The following is a 13,882-nucleotide window of genomic DNA, read 5'->3' on the forward strand; positions in this document are numbered from 1 at the left end:
AAAATAGCAGCAACCCTAGAGATGTGCATAAAAAATGACAGCAGCATGTTATTTAACTGACTAAACCAGAAACTGTGCAAAATTAGCATGAATGTAACAACTTATTGAGGTTGTTGGGAACAGTGGTGGTTAAAAAGTCTTCCAGCTGCTGGTAGGAAGGATCTGTGATAACGCTCCCTGGTACATTTACGATGCGGCAGTCTGTCACTGAAGCTCTCCAGTTCAGTAACAGAATAATGCATAGGGTGGGAGACATTATCCAAGAGAGATCATTTAGTTAGGATCCTTTTGTTTCCTACCTTCTGCCCTAAGTTCAGAGAGCATCCAATCAAAGAGCTGAACTTCCTTTTGAAGGAAGAAATTTGAAATAAAAGATACTTGTATAATATTATAAAATATATTTTAGGCTTTCTATTGACTATTGAGGGTGATTTGATCCCAGTTTGGGCTTTGTTAATCTTCTTAAATCTGAGATTATGATACCAAATCAAACCAGAATAAATTACATCCTGTTGTGGAAACATCTTACAGATTTATTTATTACCTACATTTTACTCGCTATTTTTTCCCTACATTAAAAACTTGAATATAAATGTAATTAATATGTATTTCACGTTATACTCTTATAAATAATAGAATGGCTCAGCCAAACACTAGATAGAAATCTAATTAAATTATCTAGCAAAACTTGAAGATTGCCTTCCAAAAATGGCATTTATCCAGTCTGCCAGAGAGCGAGCTAACTTGGAATTTAGATCTAGCAGAAATTTCAGCCTTAAAATGTCCAAAGCTGGGAGACACATACCTCAAAAGACTTGCAGGTCTAACTGCTAAAAGTGGTAGTTTTTTTCGTTGCTAAAAAACTTGAATGAAAAACAAACATAACCTGCAAGAGAAGATGGCAGAAACAAAATGACCAGTAAACCCTTCAGGCTGAACTATGATCAAGCCTGTAGTCTGGGTTTTAGGACATTCACGTTATTAGTTATTAAGTCTGAAGAAAAACAAATTCAAAAGGAGGCATCAAAGCTTCTCTCATAGATCTGCCCCAGGGAGAAAAGTGTGCTGCAGGTGATGTAAACACATCAGAAACAGAAACCTCTATAGCATAAACACATTGTCCTCTGCATTCCTGGCTTAAGGATAGAAGAAGGTAATCTGAGAAAAAATACCAACTGTTAAAATAATTTAAACTTTAATGAACATGGGCCACTCACCCATTTTGGCATCTTGCCTCCATCAGGGTCATGGTGGTGATATTGCAGAACCAAAACAGTAGCAATCACAGAGAGACCAACAATGACCATGGTAGTGGCAAAGTACTCAGCTGAATGAAGAGGAAGTAAAGAGTCAGAGGGTTTGGTTAGAGGATACATTAAATAAAAAGTACAACAATATATGTTGTACAGAACAACTACACAAGGTGACAGCAGAATCATCAGAATATGACTGTGTCTAGTACTGGAAGTCTGAGATGTAAAGTACAGAGATAAAAGGAATGTAGAGTCCTGTGTGGTGTCCCTGTACAGCTAAAACCTGGTCAAACATCCACATTTTTTGTGCTACAATGATTTGATCAACAAGAAATCGCTGATCTTGTCATTTGTTGATATCTTTATTTTTCTCTGTACTGTAAATACAGGCCAATCATTAGTGGACATCAATTTTCTATCAGAGCTAGGGCTGAAACAATTAATCGGATCGTGATTGATCAATTATTTAAATTATCATCAATTACTGTAGTAATCGATTAATCGTTTACTGGATTATAGATACTCTAAAACATGCCTTTTAGCTGTCAGAGTGGCCCACCTTAAGCAGCAACTATACCAAGATTGTAATAAACTATATATACAATTTGCATTTAAGACAAAAAAATGCTTTAGTCTGTCAATCTGCTCTATCCAGAAGTCCTCGAGTGGAAATGTTTGAGTTTCACCTGGTTTAATTTCATAAAAAGTCTTCTTTAAGGAACCTTTGGCTATCCAATTAGTATTCGATTAATCGAAAAAAAAAATATACAGAGTAATTGATTTGCAAAATAATCATTAGTTGCAGCCCTAATCAGAACTGCCCTAAATATAAAGCTAGAACTATTAAAGTTTAGCCCAAAGTTATTCTAACGTTAATCTAGACTTAAGAATCTGTATTAGGACTTAAAAACTGGTATTTGCACAAAGATTTCAGATTCTAAATGTACAAAGCTGGATGAGACATATCTTATAAGACTTGCATCTGCAGCTACAGTATTGGGTGATTTACGCCTTATTTTTCCATCAAAACAAACATATTCACAACTTTAGAAATCGGCAAATCATATTTTCAATTAAACACAAAGCTTTATTGGTACATATGTGATAAACTGCGGAAAAGTTCACGGGGTACAAATACTTTTATAACATTTAGTTTTCTCTATATTCAGATAGAGAAGCTTTTCTATGTTTTGTTGATCATCATTTAGGATGACTCATCTGTGAATAAGAAGGAATGACCAAATCCTGGATAGCTGCTCAACCTTACTACAGAGAGAAACAGTTAAAAAAACGATGCCTTTAAAACCATGCCTTTATACTGATAGTGGGTGACAACCATAGCAGATGTATTCAGCTTCAGCCGGACTTACCTATTAAAGGCACCGAGTCTGATGTGGCAGGCATAATCTCTGCAACCAGCAGCATAAAGACAGTGAGGGAGAGCAGAACCGTAATGCCTGCGGAGGAGAGCAAGTCAGCATTAGTGGAAATGAAGAGCATTTAAACTGCTTCCATAATAATATACTGTAGGTGTCATGATCCCTTAAACCAGCCTTTCTGGTTAATTAATCTTGTGTGTGTTTTGTAAGGATTGAAATCATAGATCTGAGCAGCAAATAAAATAATTCTTCTAATTCTTCTATTTAAACAATGTTAATTACATATTATAGACTTTAGTTGCTTTAATTTGGTTAAGATCTTTTTTAAATCCTAAAAAAGCCAAGAGGATTATGGATTTAAACCTCTTGAATAGATGCATTATGATTGCTGTCTTTAGGTGTTTATTTTTTAACTTGAAAAAAAGATCTAAGCTCTAAAGGCAGCCAATATTTTTAAGTATTTTTTTAAATAAAGCAGTTTGATCCCCATGAACATAAGTTTTAAAGTGTTGCTTTAATTTGTGTGTCTTTTCTATGACTGTGTGGATGCTGTTCAGGACAGATGTTTATAGGCATGTATGTTTCATCATTGCTGTGGTTTTAATTGTATTTTTAAACTTCTCCTTCAGGATGGAAGGTTTCTACAACAACTGTAGATCTTTTTAAAAACAACAGCTTATTGTGGCTTTTCTCTAATCTACACAGCAGGGATTTATTTACTTCATGACCAGTCTGCACGCTTGACTAACTTTAACTGATCTCAAGTTTCAGAGTTTAAGCTTCAATCATCCATTTGCTGTTTTGAGGGGATAAAGAATAAAAAGAGCTGAATCTCTTTGTAATTATTCCATCCACTTTTTCCAGAGCACCACTACCAATGAAGGAAATTATTTACTCAGGGTCGAATGCCTCATGTTGACTGACTGAAACACACTTCTACTCTGTCAGTCATTTCTGATCAAAAGTCATTTCTCTAATGGACATTTAAGTTTTTCCATGAAACAGCTGCCATTTTACCACTTTCTTGATCACTACCCTTTTAGACAGCAGCAATGTAAAACTAGATTTACTGTAGATACATAAAATACGTAAAATGATGCCCCAGCAGCTTGCGGATCATAGAGGGCTTTAGCCTTGGTGGCTCTTAGGTTGGTCCTTAATATAAAAAAACACTTACTGTATTTTCATTTAAGGCTTACATCCTGGATCAGGTTGTTCAATTATTATTATAATTTTTTTATTATTATTATTCATTATTATTATTTATTATTATTATTGTTAAAACTCATACACATTGTGAGTTCCCAGATGACAGTGATGCAAAAGGCCCATTATAGATACATTAAAACTAATAGTTTAATGTAAAGCTTCTGGAAAGGTAAAACCATTAGAAAATGTACTGTATGCAATATGCTGAAACAACTCAAACAGCTGAAATAATAATCTCAAGAAGAAGTCAAATATCTATGCTAAATTTTACCCCAAGCTTGATCGAAGTACAGTTTGGCTAAAAAAACACTGATTAAATACTAAAACTATGTGTTTTGACCCTCTGCTGATTAGAATCAAACAAATATTGAACAAATAATTGCTATTATATAAAAGAAATGTTTTATTATGTATAACAACTAAAATGAATTCTTAAGTAAATAAAGAAGTAAACCCATGTTGTGTATCTGAACTTTTAACCAGAACTGTTCAATCTTAGCTTAATCAATAAAACATGTCTAGTTCTGATCAACTAAAACTTAAGAAAATTGATAGAAATAAAAGAAAAATTTAAATTTTGACTCAAATACGTGAATTAAATCAGTAAGATGCAAAATAGACTTAAAGTAGTTTCATTTAAGGAGCATAAAATTATATCTTGAATACTCAGTTATATCCACTATCTGAAATATTTCCGAGACACAAGTTTTACTTTATCACATAACAGTCATTTTTTTTTCATGTTAGTACAGTAGGCTACATTTTTTTTTCTATTTCCTTTATTTAACCAGGTAAACCCCGTTGAGATCTGGATCTCATTTTCTAGGCGGACCTGGGCAGAGATCTGCAATACACTGCAACCTGGTTACAAAAAAAAAAAAAATCAAGTAATACATATGCATAAAATATAAAACAATAACAACATTTAAAAGCAGTGACACTGTTTCATAGAGGCTTGTTGTCTATCTTTAAGAACCGCTCGAAATAAGTCCAATGAAAGAGTGTCTGACATCTTGAGCTCAGACTGGAGCTTATTCCATGCTGTAGGAGCCAACACACTGAATGCTTTCCTTCCTTTATAAGTTCGAACACAAGCAAAATGTAGAAGAATAAAGACATGGAGCGTAAAAAATGTGAACTACTAGAGAGAGCTTAAGTATGTTGGTGTTAGTCCAAGGAGAGATTTATATATTAGGATCATCAAATGATTGTTTCTCCGAACACTTAAAGGAGGCCAATCAGCTTCTGCATACAAATCACAATGATGTATCAAACGTCTACTACCAGTTATAAACCTTAAAGCAAGCACAATAAGTTCTAACCATAAGTTCTGTCATTTTTTCTTATGTTTCATAAAATTAGCAGGTTTTTCATTTGGGTGCTTCGTTTGGGTGCTACGCCTCCCAACACATGTTGTGTATTAGTTATACTGTGAGCTGGTTTTTCTTTTTCCTTTTTTGGACATCGGGTCATGTAATATTGGATGTTCACCCATGGCACTGTCCACTTTAGAAGCAGCGTAAGAAATTACATCCTATACTGAAGGCTTTTGATAATCATTAGATTATTAAAAGCCGTTGATATAAAGCTGATATTGCTTCCTCTTTCTCTGTTTACATTATTAAACTGACACAGTGATACAAGTTACACAACTCTCAGCATAAACAAAAAAATATACATTTATTTTACAAAACATCAAACAACATATTCTCCATATATAGTGGGTGAAGAAAGTGGCAATGCATGTGGTCTCCAAGCATGGCTGCTGAATTTTTCTTTTTAACAGTTGTTTAAGTTTGTAATAACTCAGCAGAGGTACACAGTGAACTGTTCTTTTTGCAGAGGAGGTTTTATCAGCACATAGTTTTCCCTTATATGGTTGTGTTGAGGACAGCAGCAGCAGCAGGGGAAGAGGGGTAGGAGGCAGGTTTACATCTACCCCCAGTAGATATAAACCTCATGGCACAAATGCTGCAATCATTTCTCAAAAGTGTTCAAATTTCTGAAATAAAACTGACTTGGAGTTGGCAGGTTGATCTGTAGACTCCACTCTGACGGGCCAGCACACAAGATGGTAGCTTTAACAGAATCTATAGCTCCTTAGAGAGCCATGACCTGTGATGTGAAATATGTTATAGAAAATATCTCAAACAGGATCTGCATAAAAGTCTGCCATCAACTTCAAACAGGCGAGTCTCACTTCAGATTTCCTCCAGCAATCAACACATCAGAGGGAATGTATATGAGGGCAAACGCACACACGCAGGTCCACACATCAGACTCTGCAGCACGGTTAATGATGGAAACCAGCTGCAGCATATTTGAGGAAGCTGCATAAATCAACGCCCTTCTCTCCCTCAGACAGCATTCACTATACACACACACAATCACCACACAGCCATAAAAATCTGGTTTCATAAAACCTTAATCACTTATTCATAATGATCTGAGTTCAACTGTGACAACTGAGACGAAGCTGCTCTGTTTTCCTGATCAGACAATTCAGTTATCCAGCCAGCATTAATTATGTGCTCGGTTCACAAGGCTACAGAAGAAGTAAGTGAATAACAAACCAGTGTTTCACCCTGAATGGGTGATTACCCAGAAGGCAAGTGGGATTAAGATGTTTTAGATGGAGGGAAGGGGAAGAAAAAGGTGTTGGCTTTGAGTTTAAAAAGCTCTGATGATAAATGACTTGATGAATCAATGATTTTTAGCCAAGCAGTTACTAGCAGGAGCATATCACAGTTATAATTAGTCTGGCAGGACGCCATCAGATAAAATAATGAGGCGAAAAAAAAACAGCAGCACTAAAGTCTAATAGGAGTATAAATGTATAATACATAGATACCAATGCAGGTCTGAAAGGCTTAGAGAATCCAGACAGAATTCTGTCTCTGGGGTGGGGGTCCAGTTTCCTGTTCTCCACACATTGTCTGCACCAAACTTTTTTTCTGGAAGCGTGTCAAAGAACAGCTGTGCAGCTGGTCAGAATTTGGATGGATGTTGTTTATAAAGATAAGCGGAGATGATTTCCCCTCTTTTTCAGGGGTCCAGAAATTCTCCCTATTTTGTGGGTGCAGAAATGTACACAGTTTTGAGGATTGGCTGGCCGAGGTAGTAAGGTAAAAGGAAGATTAGTGTGAGGAGTCTTCAGGGTGATATGAATATTTTGTTCTCCTCCTTTTTCACCAATCTTAAAGCTGTCTCCTCTATCAACGTGTTGTTGTTTTCTTTTGCACAGGTGTCACATGAGTTACAGTGGATGAGACTGAGACTACAGTGGATGAAAATATTCTTTCTGACATGATTTGTGGACATTAAGATCTAAAGAGAAGCATCACCTCCTGGTCAGACCCTGTAATTCAGGGAAAGGTTGGAGTCAGAGTAAAAAAATATGCACGCCCAGGAGGAGGCCAGTGGCTGGAAGTTGGATTTTGCTGGGAGTTGGAGGGAAGTGAGCTGCCATTCAGCTGGCGTTTGACTGGAAAGGGTCATTTTGATTGGCTGCTACTGTATGGCAACAGAACTGAAATCAGAGTACCAGGTAAATAAATCAGGTAAGAAGCCCCCCCTTGTTTACCCATAACTACATTATTTAATTATATTAACAAACTTCACATGTGTCCTATCATACCAAACCTGACAAAGGGACAGAGAAGAAAAAAGAGCACAAAACAGAAACAAGAGAAGGACAAAGATCCTTCAGGCAGAGAGAGAAAGAGAAAAATAGAGACAGCAGAAGCAAACAACCAACAGTAGATGAGACTTTTAGCAGAATGAGTTTGGTAGCAGAGCTTCACAGGAAGTGGGAAATCTTAATTACTTGCAAAATGTGTGTAATCAGCTTAACCTTGTGTTGGTCTCAATTTTTCTATCAAAACAGCCATGCTCTGTAATGCATGGACACCATGAAGGTGCACTGTGATGTTAGTGGAAGTCTCTTTATGACCTGTGAACTGTGTGGTGGAGCCTCTACAAATCTGGATTTGTTTTCAGGCACATCCTATATATGCTCGATTGGATTACGATCTGGAGAAATTGGAGACATTACACATCTGAAACTCCTTGTTGTGCTCTTCAAGCCAATCCTCAAGCAGTTTGGCTTCATGTCAGAGCGACCTGCACCACATAAAAAGGCCAAAGCTATCAAGCAATGTTAAGTCCATCATGACAGACCAGTGGCTAACCCACAGATTCTCCCATCCTTCTATCAGAAACAGCTTTAAATTGTTTAGTAAAAAACCTGAGTTTTATACGAACCACAGCAGTCAGCCATGTAAACACAAACAGATCCTCGTCACACTTACTTAAATCTAAAAATTAAAACAATTTTTACTTAAATATAATTTCTACTAAGTACAATGACAATATAATCAGTGTTATTCCATTTGCTTGTCAGTAGTCATAATGTTTTGTTAGCATGTTGGCCTTGTTAGCAGATTCTCCTCCGTAAGACAACAGCTTATAAAATACATTTCATAGAAGCAACCATATTGAAGGCAGAGTATGGCATGCTTTCCTTTTTATATATATTTCTCCAAACAATATATTTCTGCATCAACAGATATTCGATAATGACGTTAAATTGGTCAAGCAATGTAGATCCTGGTATTTGTGAACCTTCAGTCAGAACTAACTCAATATAGAGCATTCCCTTCTACTGAGGGAAGACAGTAGAACATGGAGACAAACCTGGACCCATGGCTCTGTTCTAATTTGGCCAGTCTACTATTGACTGTCTTCCCTGAATGATGCTGATTAAATGTGATTCAGACTGTAGCAAACGCAAATAAGTCACAGCATGAACCCATACTCTATTACAGCTCTGCAATGAAACAGCACAGGATGAGTGTGACACCACATGACAGGATGGATTATTGTTTTCAACTAGTAGATCTTGCCTGTCAGTCTTTTTTAGGTTCCTGTCACTCATGTGTTTATAGAAAAATGAGGGAAACAGGCTTTTGTATTTTTCCGGGCTAGCACCTTGCTCTATGATCATATTAACCAAAAACACTGCAGTTTATGTTTTGAGCATGGTTTTTAAACTATGAGCTACTTCTTGAAGCCATCATAAATATTTACTTTAGTAGTTTCTAAACTTGCATTAGATTGCAGCACATAGTCATGCTTCTCACTTTCAGACCTCTCTGCAATATGTATGAAGGCCAATTAAAGCTGAACTTGAAAGGCTTCTAATAGGTTTTCTAATAGTTCAGCTCTGCACTTTCTTAAAGTTTGTGGTAAACATTTTCTACCTGAAGGCTTTTATAGAACAATTCTTCAGGGTTTCGCTTGTATGTTTGTGTTAGTGTGTGCTCTGGTTTCCCAAACCCAGTGAGATCTTTTCCCCAGAGTCGGCAGGCAGGAGGAAGACGAGCAAAGCTAGAGTGGAGATCAGGACGCACGGGATGAGCAGATTAAGGCCGTAGTAGAGGGTTCTTCTTCTCATCACCACAGTGAAGGTAATGTCCGGGTAGGGCTCATCGCAGCATTCGTAAAAACGCTCGTTTCTTCGACCTGGAACCTCTGCAAAGAAAAAGAAAACTCTCAAAACAAGTCAATTACAGTAAGTAAAACGCCGCAACAGGAATGTCAAGGTATAAGATGAACAAATTTTACGAAAGAATTCATAGGCTACTCTTTTACCAACAAGGTCCCACTCTCCATTGGCGATGTAGCCAGTGATGTCTGCCTCCACCATCTTTAGGTCCAGGGACCAGCCTCCATATGTCCAGGAGCCAAACTTCAGGTCGCATCTCTGGACATCAAAAGGGAACCAACGGACATCGATGTAGCAGGTGCTCTTAAAGATACCTTTTGTGGTGACAAGCAAAACGGGAAGAGTGGCAGAGCATCACTTTAAAAACGACAGACTGGTAAAGGGACTAAATATTTAAATTATTCTGTTAGTAAAACATTGGTCCTGAATAAACAGATGTTGAAAAAAACGTGGCTTTTAGTCACAGTATTCTGTCAGAAAACAGAAGAGAGAGGAGAAGAAAACACGCAGCAAGAGTCCCAAGGCTAGGCATCAAACCCCAGATGGCAGCTTTATATGCTGAAGACTCTGCATATTAAGCATCTTTACCATAGTATGTAACTTTTACAATTCAGCTGGAGAACAATCAACTCTGCTTTAAAATGTTAATGTGTTTTCAAACCTGTTATCAAGTTTCTGTAATGATTCCTGTCTGTTCCTGCCTGTGAAGCTGCTATTTGCAGTCCCATGACATCACTTCCTACTGCAATTGCAATCAGGTCTAAGCTGTTACACCTGCGGCAGCTCCTGTTACTGGGAGTTTCTGCACCTGGGAGGAGCACTATGTATTTTCAGCCTTACCAGCAGGTAATCATTGGGAATAAAGCCATTTGTCTGTGTAAAAAACAGAAGAGAGAGGAAAAGAAAACACGCAGCAAGTCCCAAGGCTAGGCATCATCTTTGTTTTGACCCCCCTATCTGTCTCCTTCCTGTGTTCTCCTGCCTGCCTTGCCCATGATAGATACCTATGTTGGCTTTCGATCCCTCTCAAATCATTTATCGACCAAACCTGGACTTCATATAAATTTACTTGTAAACCTATCCATACATTCTCTAAATGTTTCCGGTGGCTGAATTATTGGGTCTCAATATTCTACCCAGGCATTACAGTCTCAATATTTAACCTTCATTGGTACACAGTATATCTAAGATCAGTACAATGAATCTTACGAAGTGACCTATTAGGTCTTTTCTGGTATTTTTATTTTTTTTGCATTCTTTAGCTAAAGTTATAGTTTGCGGAGAGGTCAAAAATAGGTCCAAAGTATGTCAACAGTACAACAGCATCAGTTGGCACAGGATAATGTTGAAATGGTTCAATGAATACAGTAATCAGTCCTTAGAGAGGATGTGGGGTAACATTTGGAGATTGCTGGCAGAGCCCCCCCACAGCGGGGCTCTGCCAGCTGTCACAAACATGATAACAGGGGTCATATTATGAGAAGACTGGCAGACCTGAGTGGGGCGAGACCCTAATATAACTAAAGTTTTTGGCCAGTTTGCTTTCTGTTTGTGTTTTTATATGTTTTGACAGATATTGATGTGTGCTTCAGATTGGTGGAGGCTTTTTAGCAGGCTTTTGTTCCTGAGGAAACATCCTACACTCTTCAAAGTTCACAGCCATTTTCAGATCTCCCCAAAGATGTTTATTTAGATTCAAGTCTGGATCTCTGCTGTCTGCAGTCCTGATTTGTGGACTGCTGCAGAGATCGATGTCCTTGTGAAGGATTCTCTTCTCTCCACAGAGGAGCTTTGACAAAGTGACCACAGGATTCTTGGTCACCACACAAACTGACCGCTCAGTTCAGACAGCCGGCCATAAGAAGAGACCTCTTGGTTCCAAGCTTCTTCCATTTATAGGCCACTGTGCTCATTGGGACCTACAAATTAACATAAATATTTCTGTAAACTTCCCCATATTGGTGCCTCAAGACAATCCTGCATCAAAGAGCTAGAAAAAAATCCCTTTGAGCTCATGCTTGCTTGTTGCCCTCTAATGTTGAATCAACATAATTAACAACAGCCTAGCTCTGTATAATCTGCAGACTAATCATAAGGATGATAAGTGAAAAAAGTATTAACCTTTTCTTAATTTAGAGCTTTGTGGTAAAAGCTGTAAATACTTACAAAAATTAGATTTTTTTAAAGTCTTTTTTATATTTTTGCACAATGTCATTGATATAATTTTGTATTCTTTGAAGAATCCACAGACTCTTTTCTAATCAAAATCAACAGGTGTGAAAACCTAAAAAAAGGTTATTACTTATTTATTTATTTTTTTTCTTCCTGGAAAATACCTTTTGTCTTCATTTACTGGGTGTGTTTTAACGATTGAGAGCCAACTAATATATCTCAAATTCAATTAGACCAAACACAAAATACGAGAAAGTAAAAAAAGAAAAAGGAACATCAATGCCAGACCAACAGGAAAGGCAACAGAGCGGTTTTATTCTGGGAAGAAACAGAGTCACAGTTCAATCCATCATATGAAGAGCCTAAAAAAATTCAATACGACAACAGTGTGAGAGTTTAGGTCTTCAGTAGAGCCAGACTAATTTCCATTTATTTTAAAAACAGATATGAGACGCTGGCGGTAAACGAGATGTTTTCTCTCCCCTACTGTCATGAAAATGATAAAGATGAAAACGGAATGGGATGTGATAGGTGGTGAACAAACAGAATGGCTCTTATTTACTGCTCTTATTTTCTAAATGTAGGGAGACTTCCATGATTTGTTTTTATGTGTCCCATCTACATATATTTTAATCATCGGAGTGCATGGAGCATATTATCATTTTGTGCCAGTTTTAAATGATGGTCAATTTGGAGTAAAGTTGAGAGGCAATTTGCTTTTGCCAGATATAATCAAAGCAGAATACATTCAGTGATGGAGCTATTTACGTTGGTATTGATTAAGATGCTGCAGCAGAGCAGGCCGAGGGTTTTTGCATTGTAAGGGGTAAAGTGGGAAGAGGAGCCTGCCAAAGCGAAGCAGTAATTACTGGCTGTGTCAGGGAACCCTTCGGTTTCAGTAAATTCCTAAATGTAAATCAGTGTTTGGACATGCATGTGATGTTTATGGCTTTCCTGAAACTGATGTATCTTCAGCAAGTCTACAAGATGTAGAACAGGGAAAGAGCTTCATCTTTAAGAGTATCACTCAAAAGATACATCTGTGGTGCTGCAGCTATGAATGTATTCATGGTAAACGGTAATGATTACCGTACCTCAGATTTGATTCAGTCCACTTTATTATCATATGTGCCGATAAGAGCAATGTCGAAACCGAAAGTCAGTTTATTCTTCTGATCATTTTCCCGTAAGTTGACAATAACTTCAAAAGAAATATTCATGACTGCAGAGGAGGAGTAGATACTTTAGCAAAATTTAAATGTCCATGTGCTGTTTGTGCAATAAAGCTTTAGGAAAGCAGCAAAGCTGTTTGTGACAAGAAATTTTAATATAACTTGTAACAGTTCTTCATAAACAGGGACGGTTATTTATGAACTGTTTGCAGATTTTTCTGATGCCACTTGGTAAACATTTTGTGGCCAATTATTCAAATGATTAGGATGTAATGAGGTCCCCATGTTTTAGTAGATTAATTGATTGACTTGAATGCAGGGGATCCAGGTTCAAAACCTGGTTGGGTCAGGAAGGGCATTACAGTGTAAAAACTTTGCCATATCTTTGAGCAAGTTATATTGATTAGCTGTAGTGACCACTGAATAACAGGACAGTCAAGGGGACACAAGCAGTAACCAGAGGTTATATCATTGCTGTTAAAAATTATTTTTAAAATATTTAAAGTAATTTATTTCCTTAGATATAGATTTTGTTAGATTATTAGAGTTACATTTACCGAAATTAACAATAACTTTCTAATAGATTATTGCTTTTGTATATTTCTTTATCAGAAAGAAAGTTCTGGTAAGTTATGTATAAATAAAATGCAACCATACTTAAATGATGTTCTCTTTTTTGGAGGTACCGGGATTTTAGAATATATTTAGAAGACAAATGATAAAAGTATGTACTTATATTATTTATACGAAGGTGTATAACTAAAATCTGGTATAATTTGAGTCCAAATTATCCATACATATCTCAGCATTTTGAGTTCTAAATTTTTAAGCTCCAAAGCTGTAAGAACAGGTGATAAAGAAATCTCATCACTTAAAAAGAAGAGGTGAATTCCATAAGATGGCTGTGAGACAATAAAGAGATTTTTCTATTCTATTCGAATATACTGCAATACAAATACAGAGTTAACAAGAGACTTAATGCTAAGTAGCAGTTATATTCTGGGTGATGTGACAGCTTCAGCTCAACTAAAAGTGAAAAGGCTTAATGATCAAAAATATGTGCATCACACTGCATATTTGATGGGCTGCTTTTAATTCATCCAATGTGTTCTGATGGAGCACAAGCAAAAGTTAGGATTGACCTAGTTTGTTCGGTAAGAGTTATCAATGTCTAACACCATAATATGGACT

The 13,882-nt window shown here is 36.9% G+C and overlaps 1 protein-coding gene across 1 annotated transcript in view; it reads right to left on the minus strand.

The window, feature by feature from the left end:
- The window catches only part of chrna7 (cholinergic receptor, nicotinic alpha 7), a 37,403-nt gene that overhangs the window by 3,244 nt on the left and 20,277 nt on the right, over positions 1-13,882 (minus strand). Inside the window, exons 6-9 of the mRNA XM_015394640.1 lie at positions 9,494-9,661; positions 9,179-9,373; positions 2,624-2,710; positions 1,218-1,327 (exon numbers count right to left, since the gene is read on the minus strand). Coding sequence (XP_015250126.1) covers positions 1,218-1,327; positions 2,624-2,710; positions 9,179-9,373; positions 9,494-9,661 — 560 coding nt within the window. The remainder of the gene's footprint in view (positions 1-1,217; positions 1,328-2,623; positions 2,711-9,178; positions 9,374-9,493; positions 9,662-13,882) is intronic.

This window comes from Cyprinodon variegatus, unplaced genomic scaffold (genome assembly GCF_000732505.1).
Source record: "Cyprinodon variegatus isolate N-32 unplaced genomic scaffold, C_variegatus-1.0 Scaffold701, whole genome shotgun sequence".
Taxonomy (NCBI): Eukaryota; Metazoa; Chordata; class Actinopteri; order Cyprinodontiformes; family Cyprinodontidae; genus Cyprinodon; species Cyprinodon variegatus.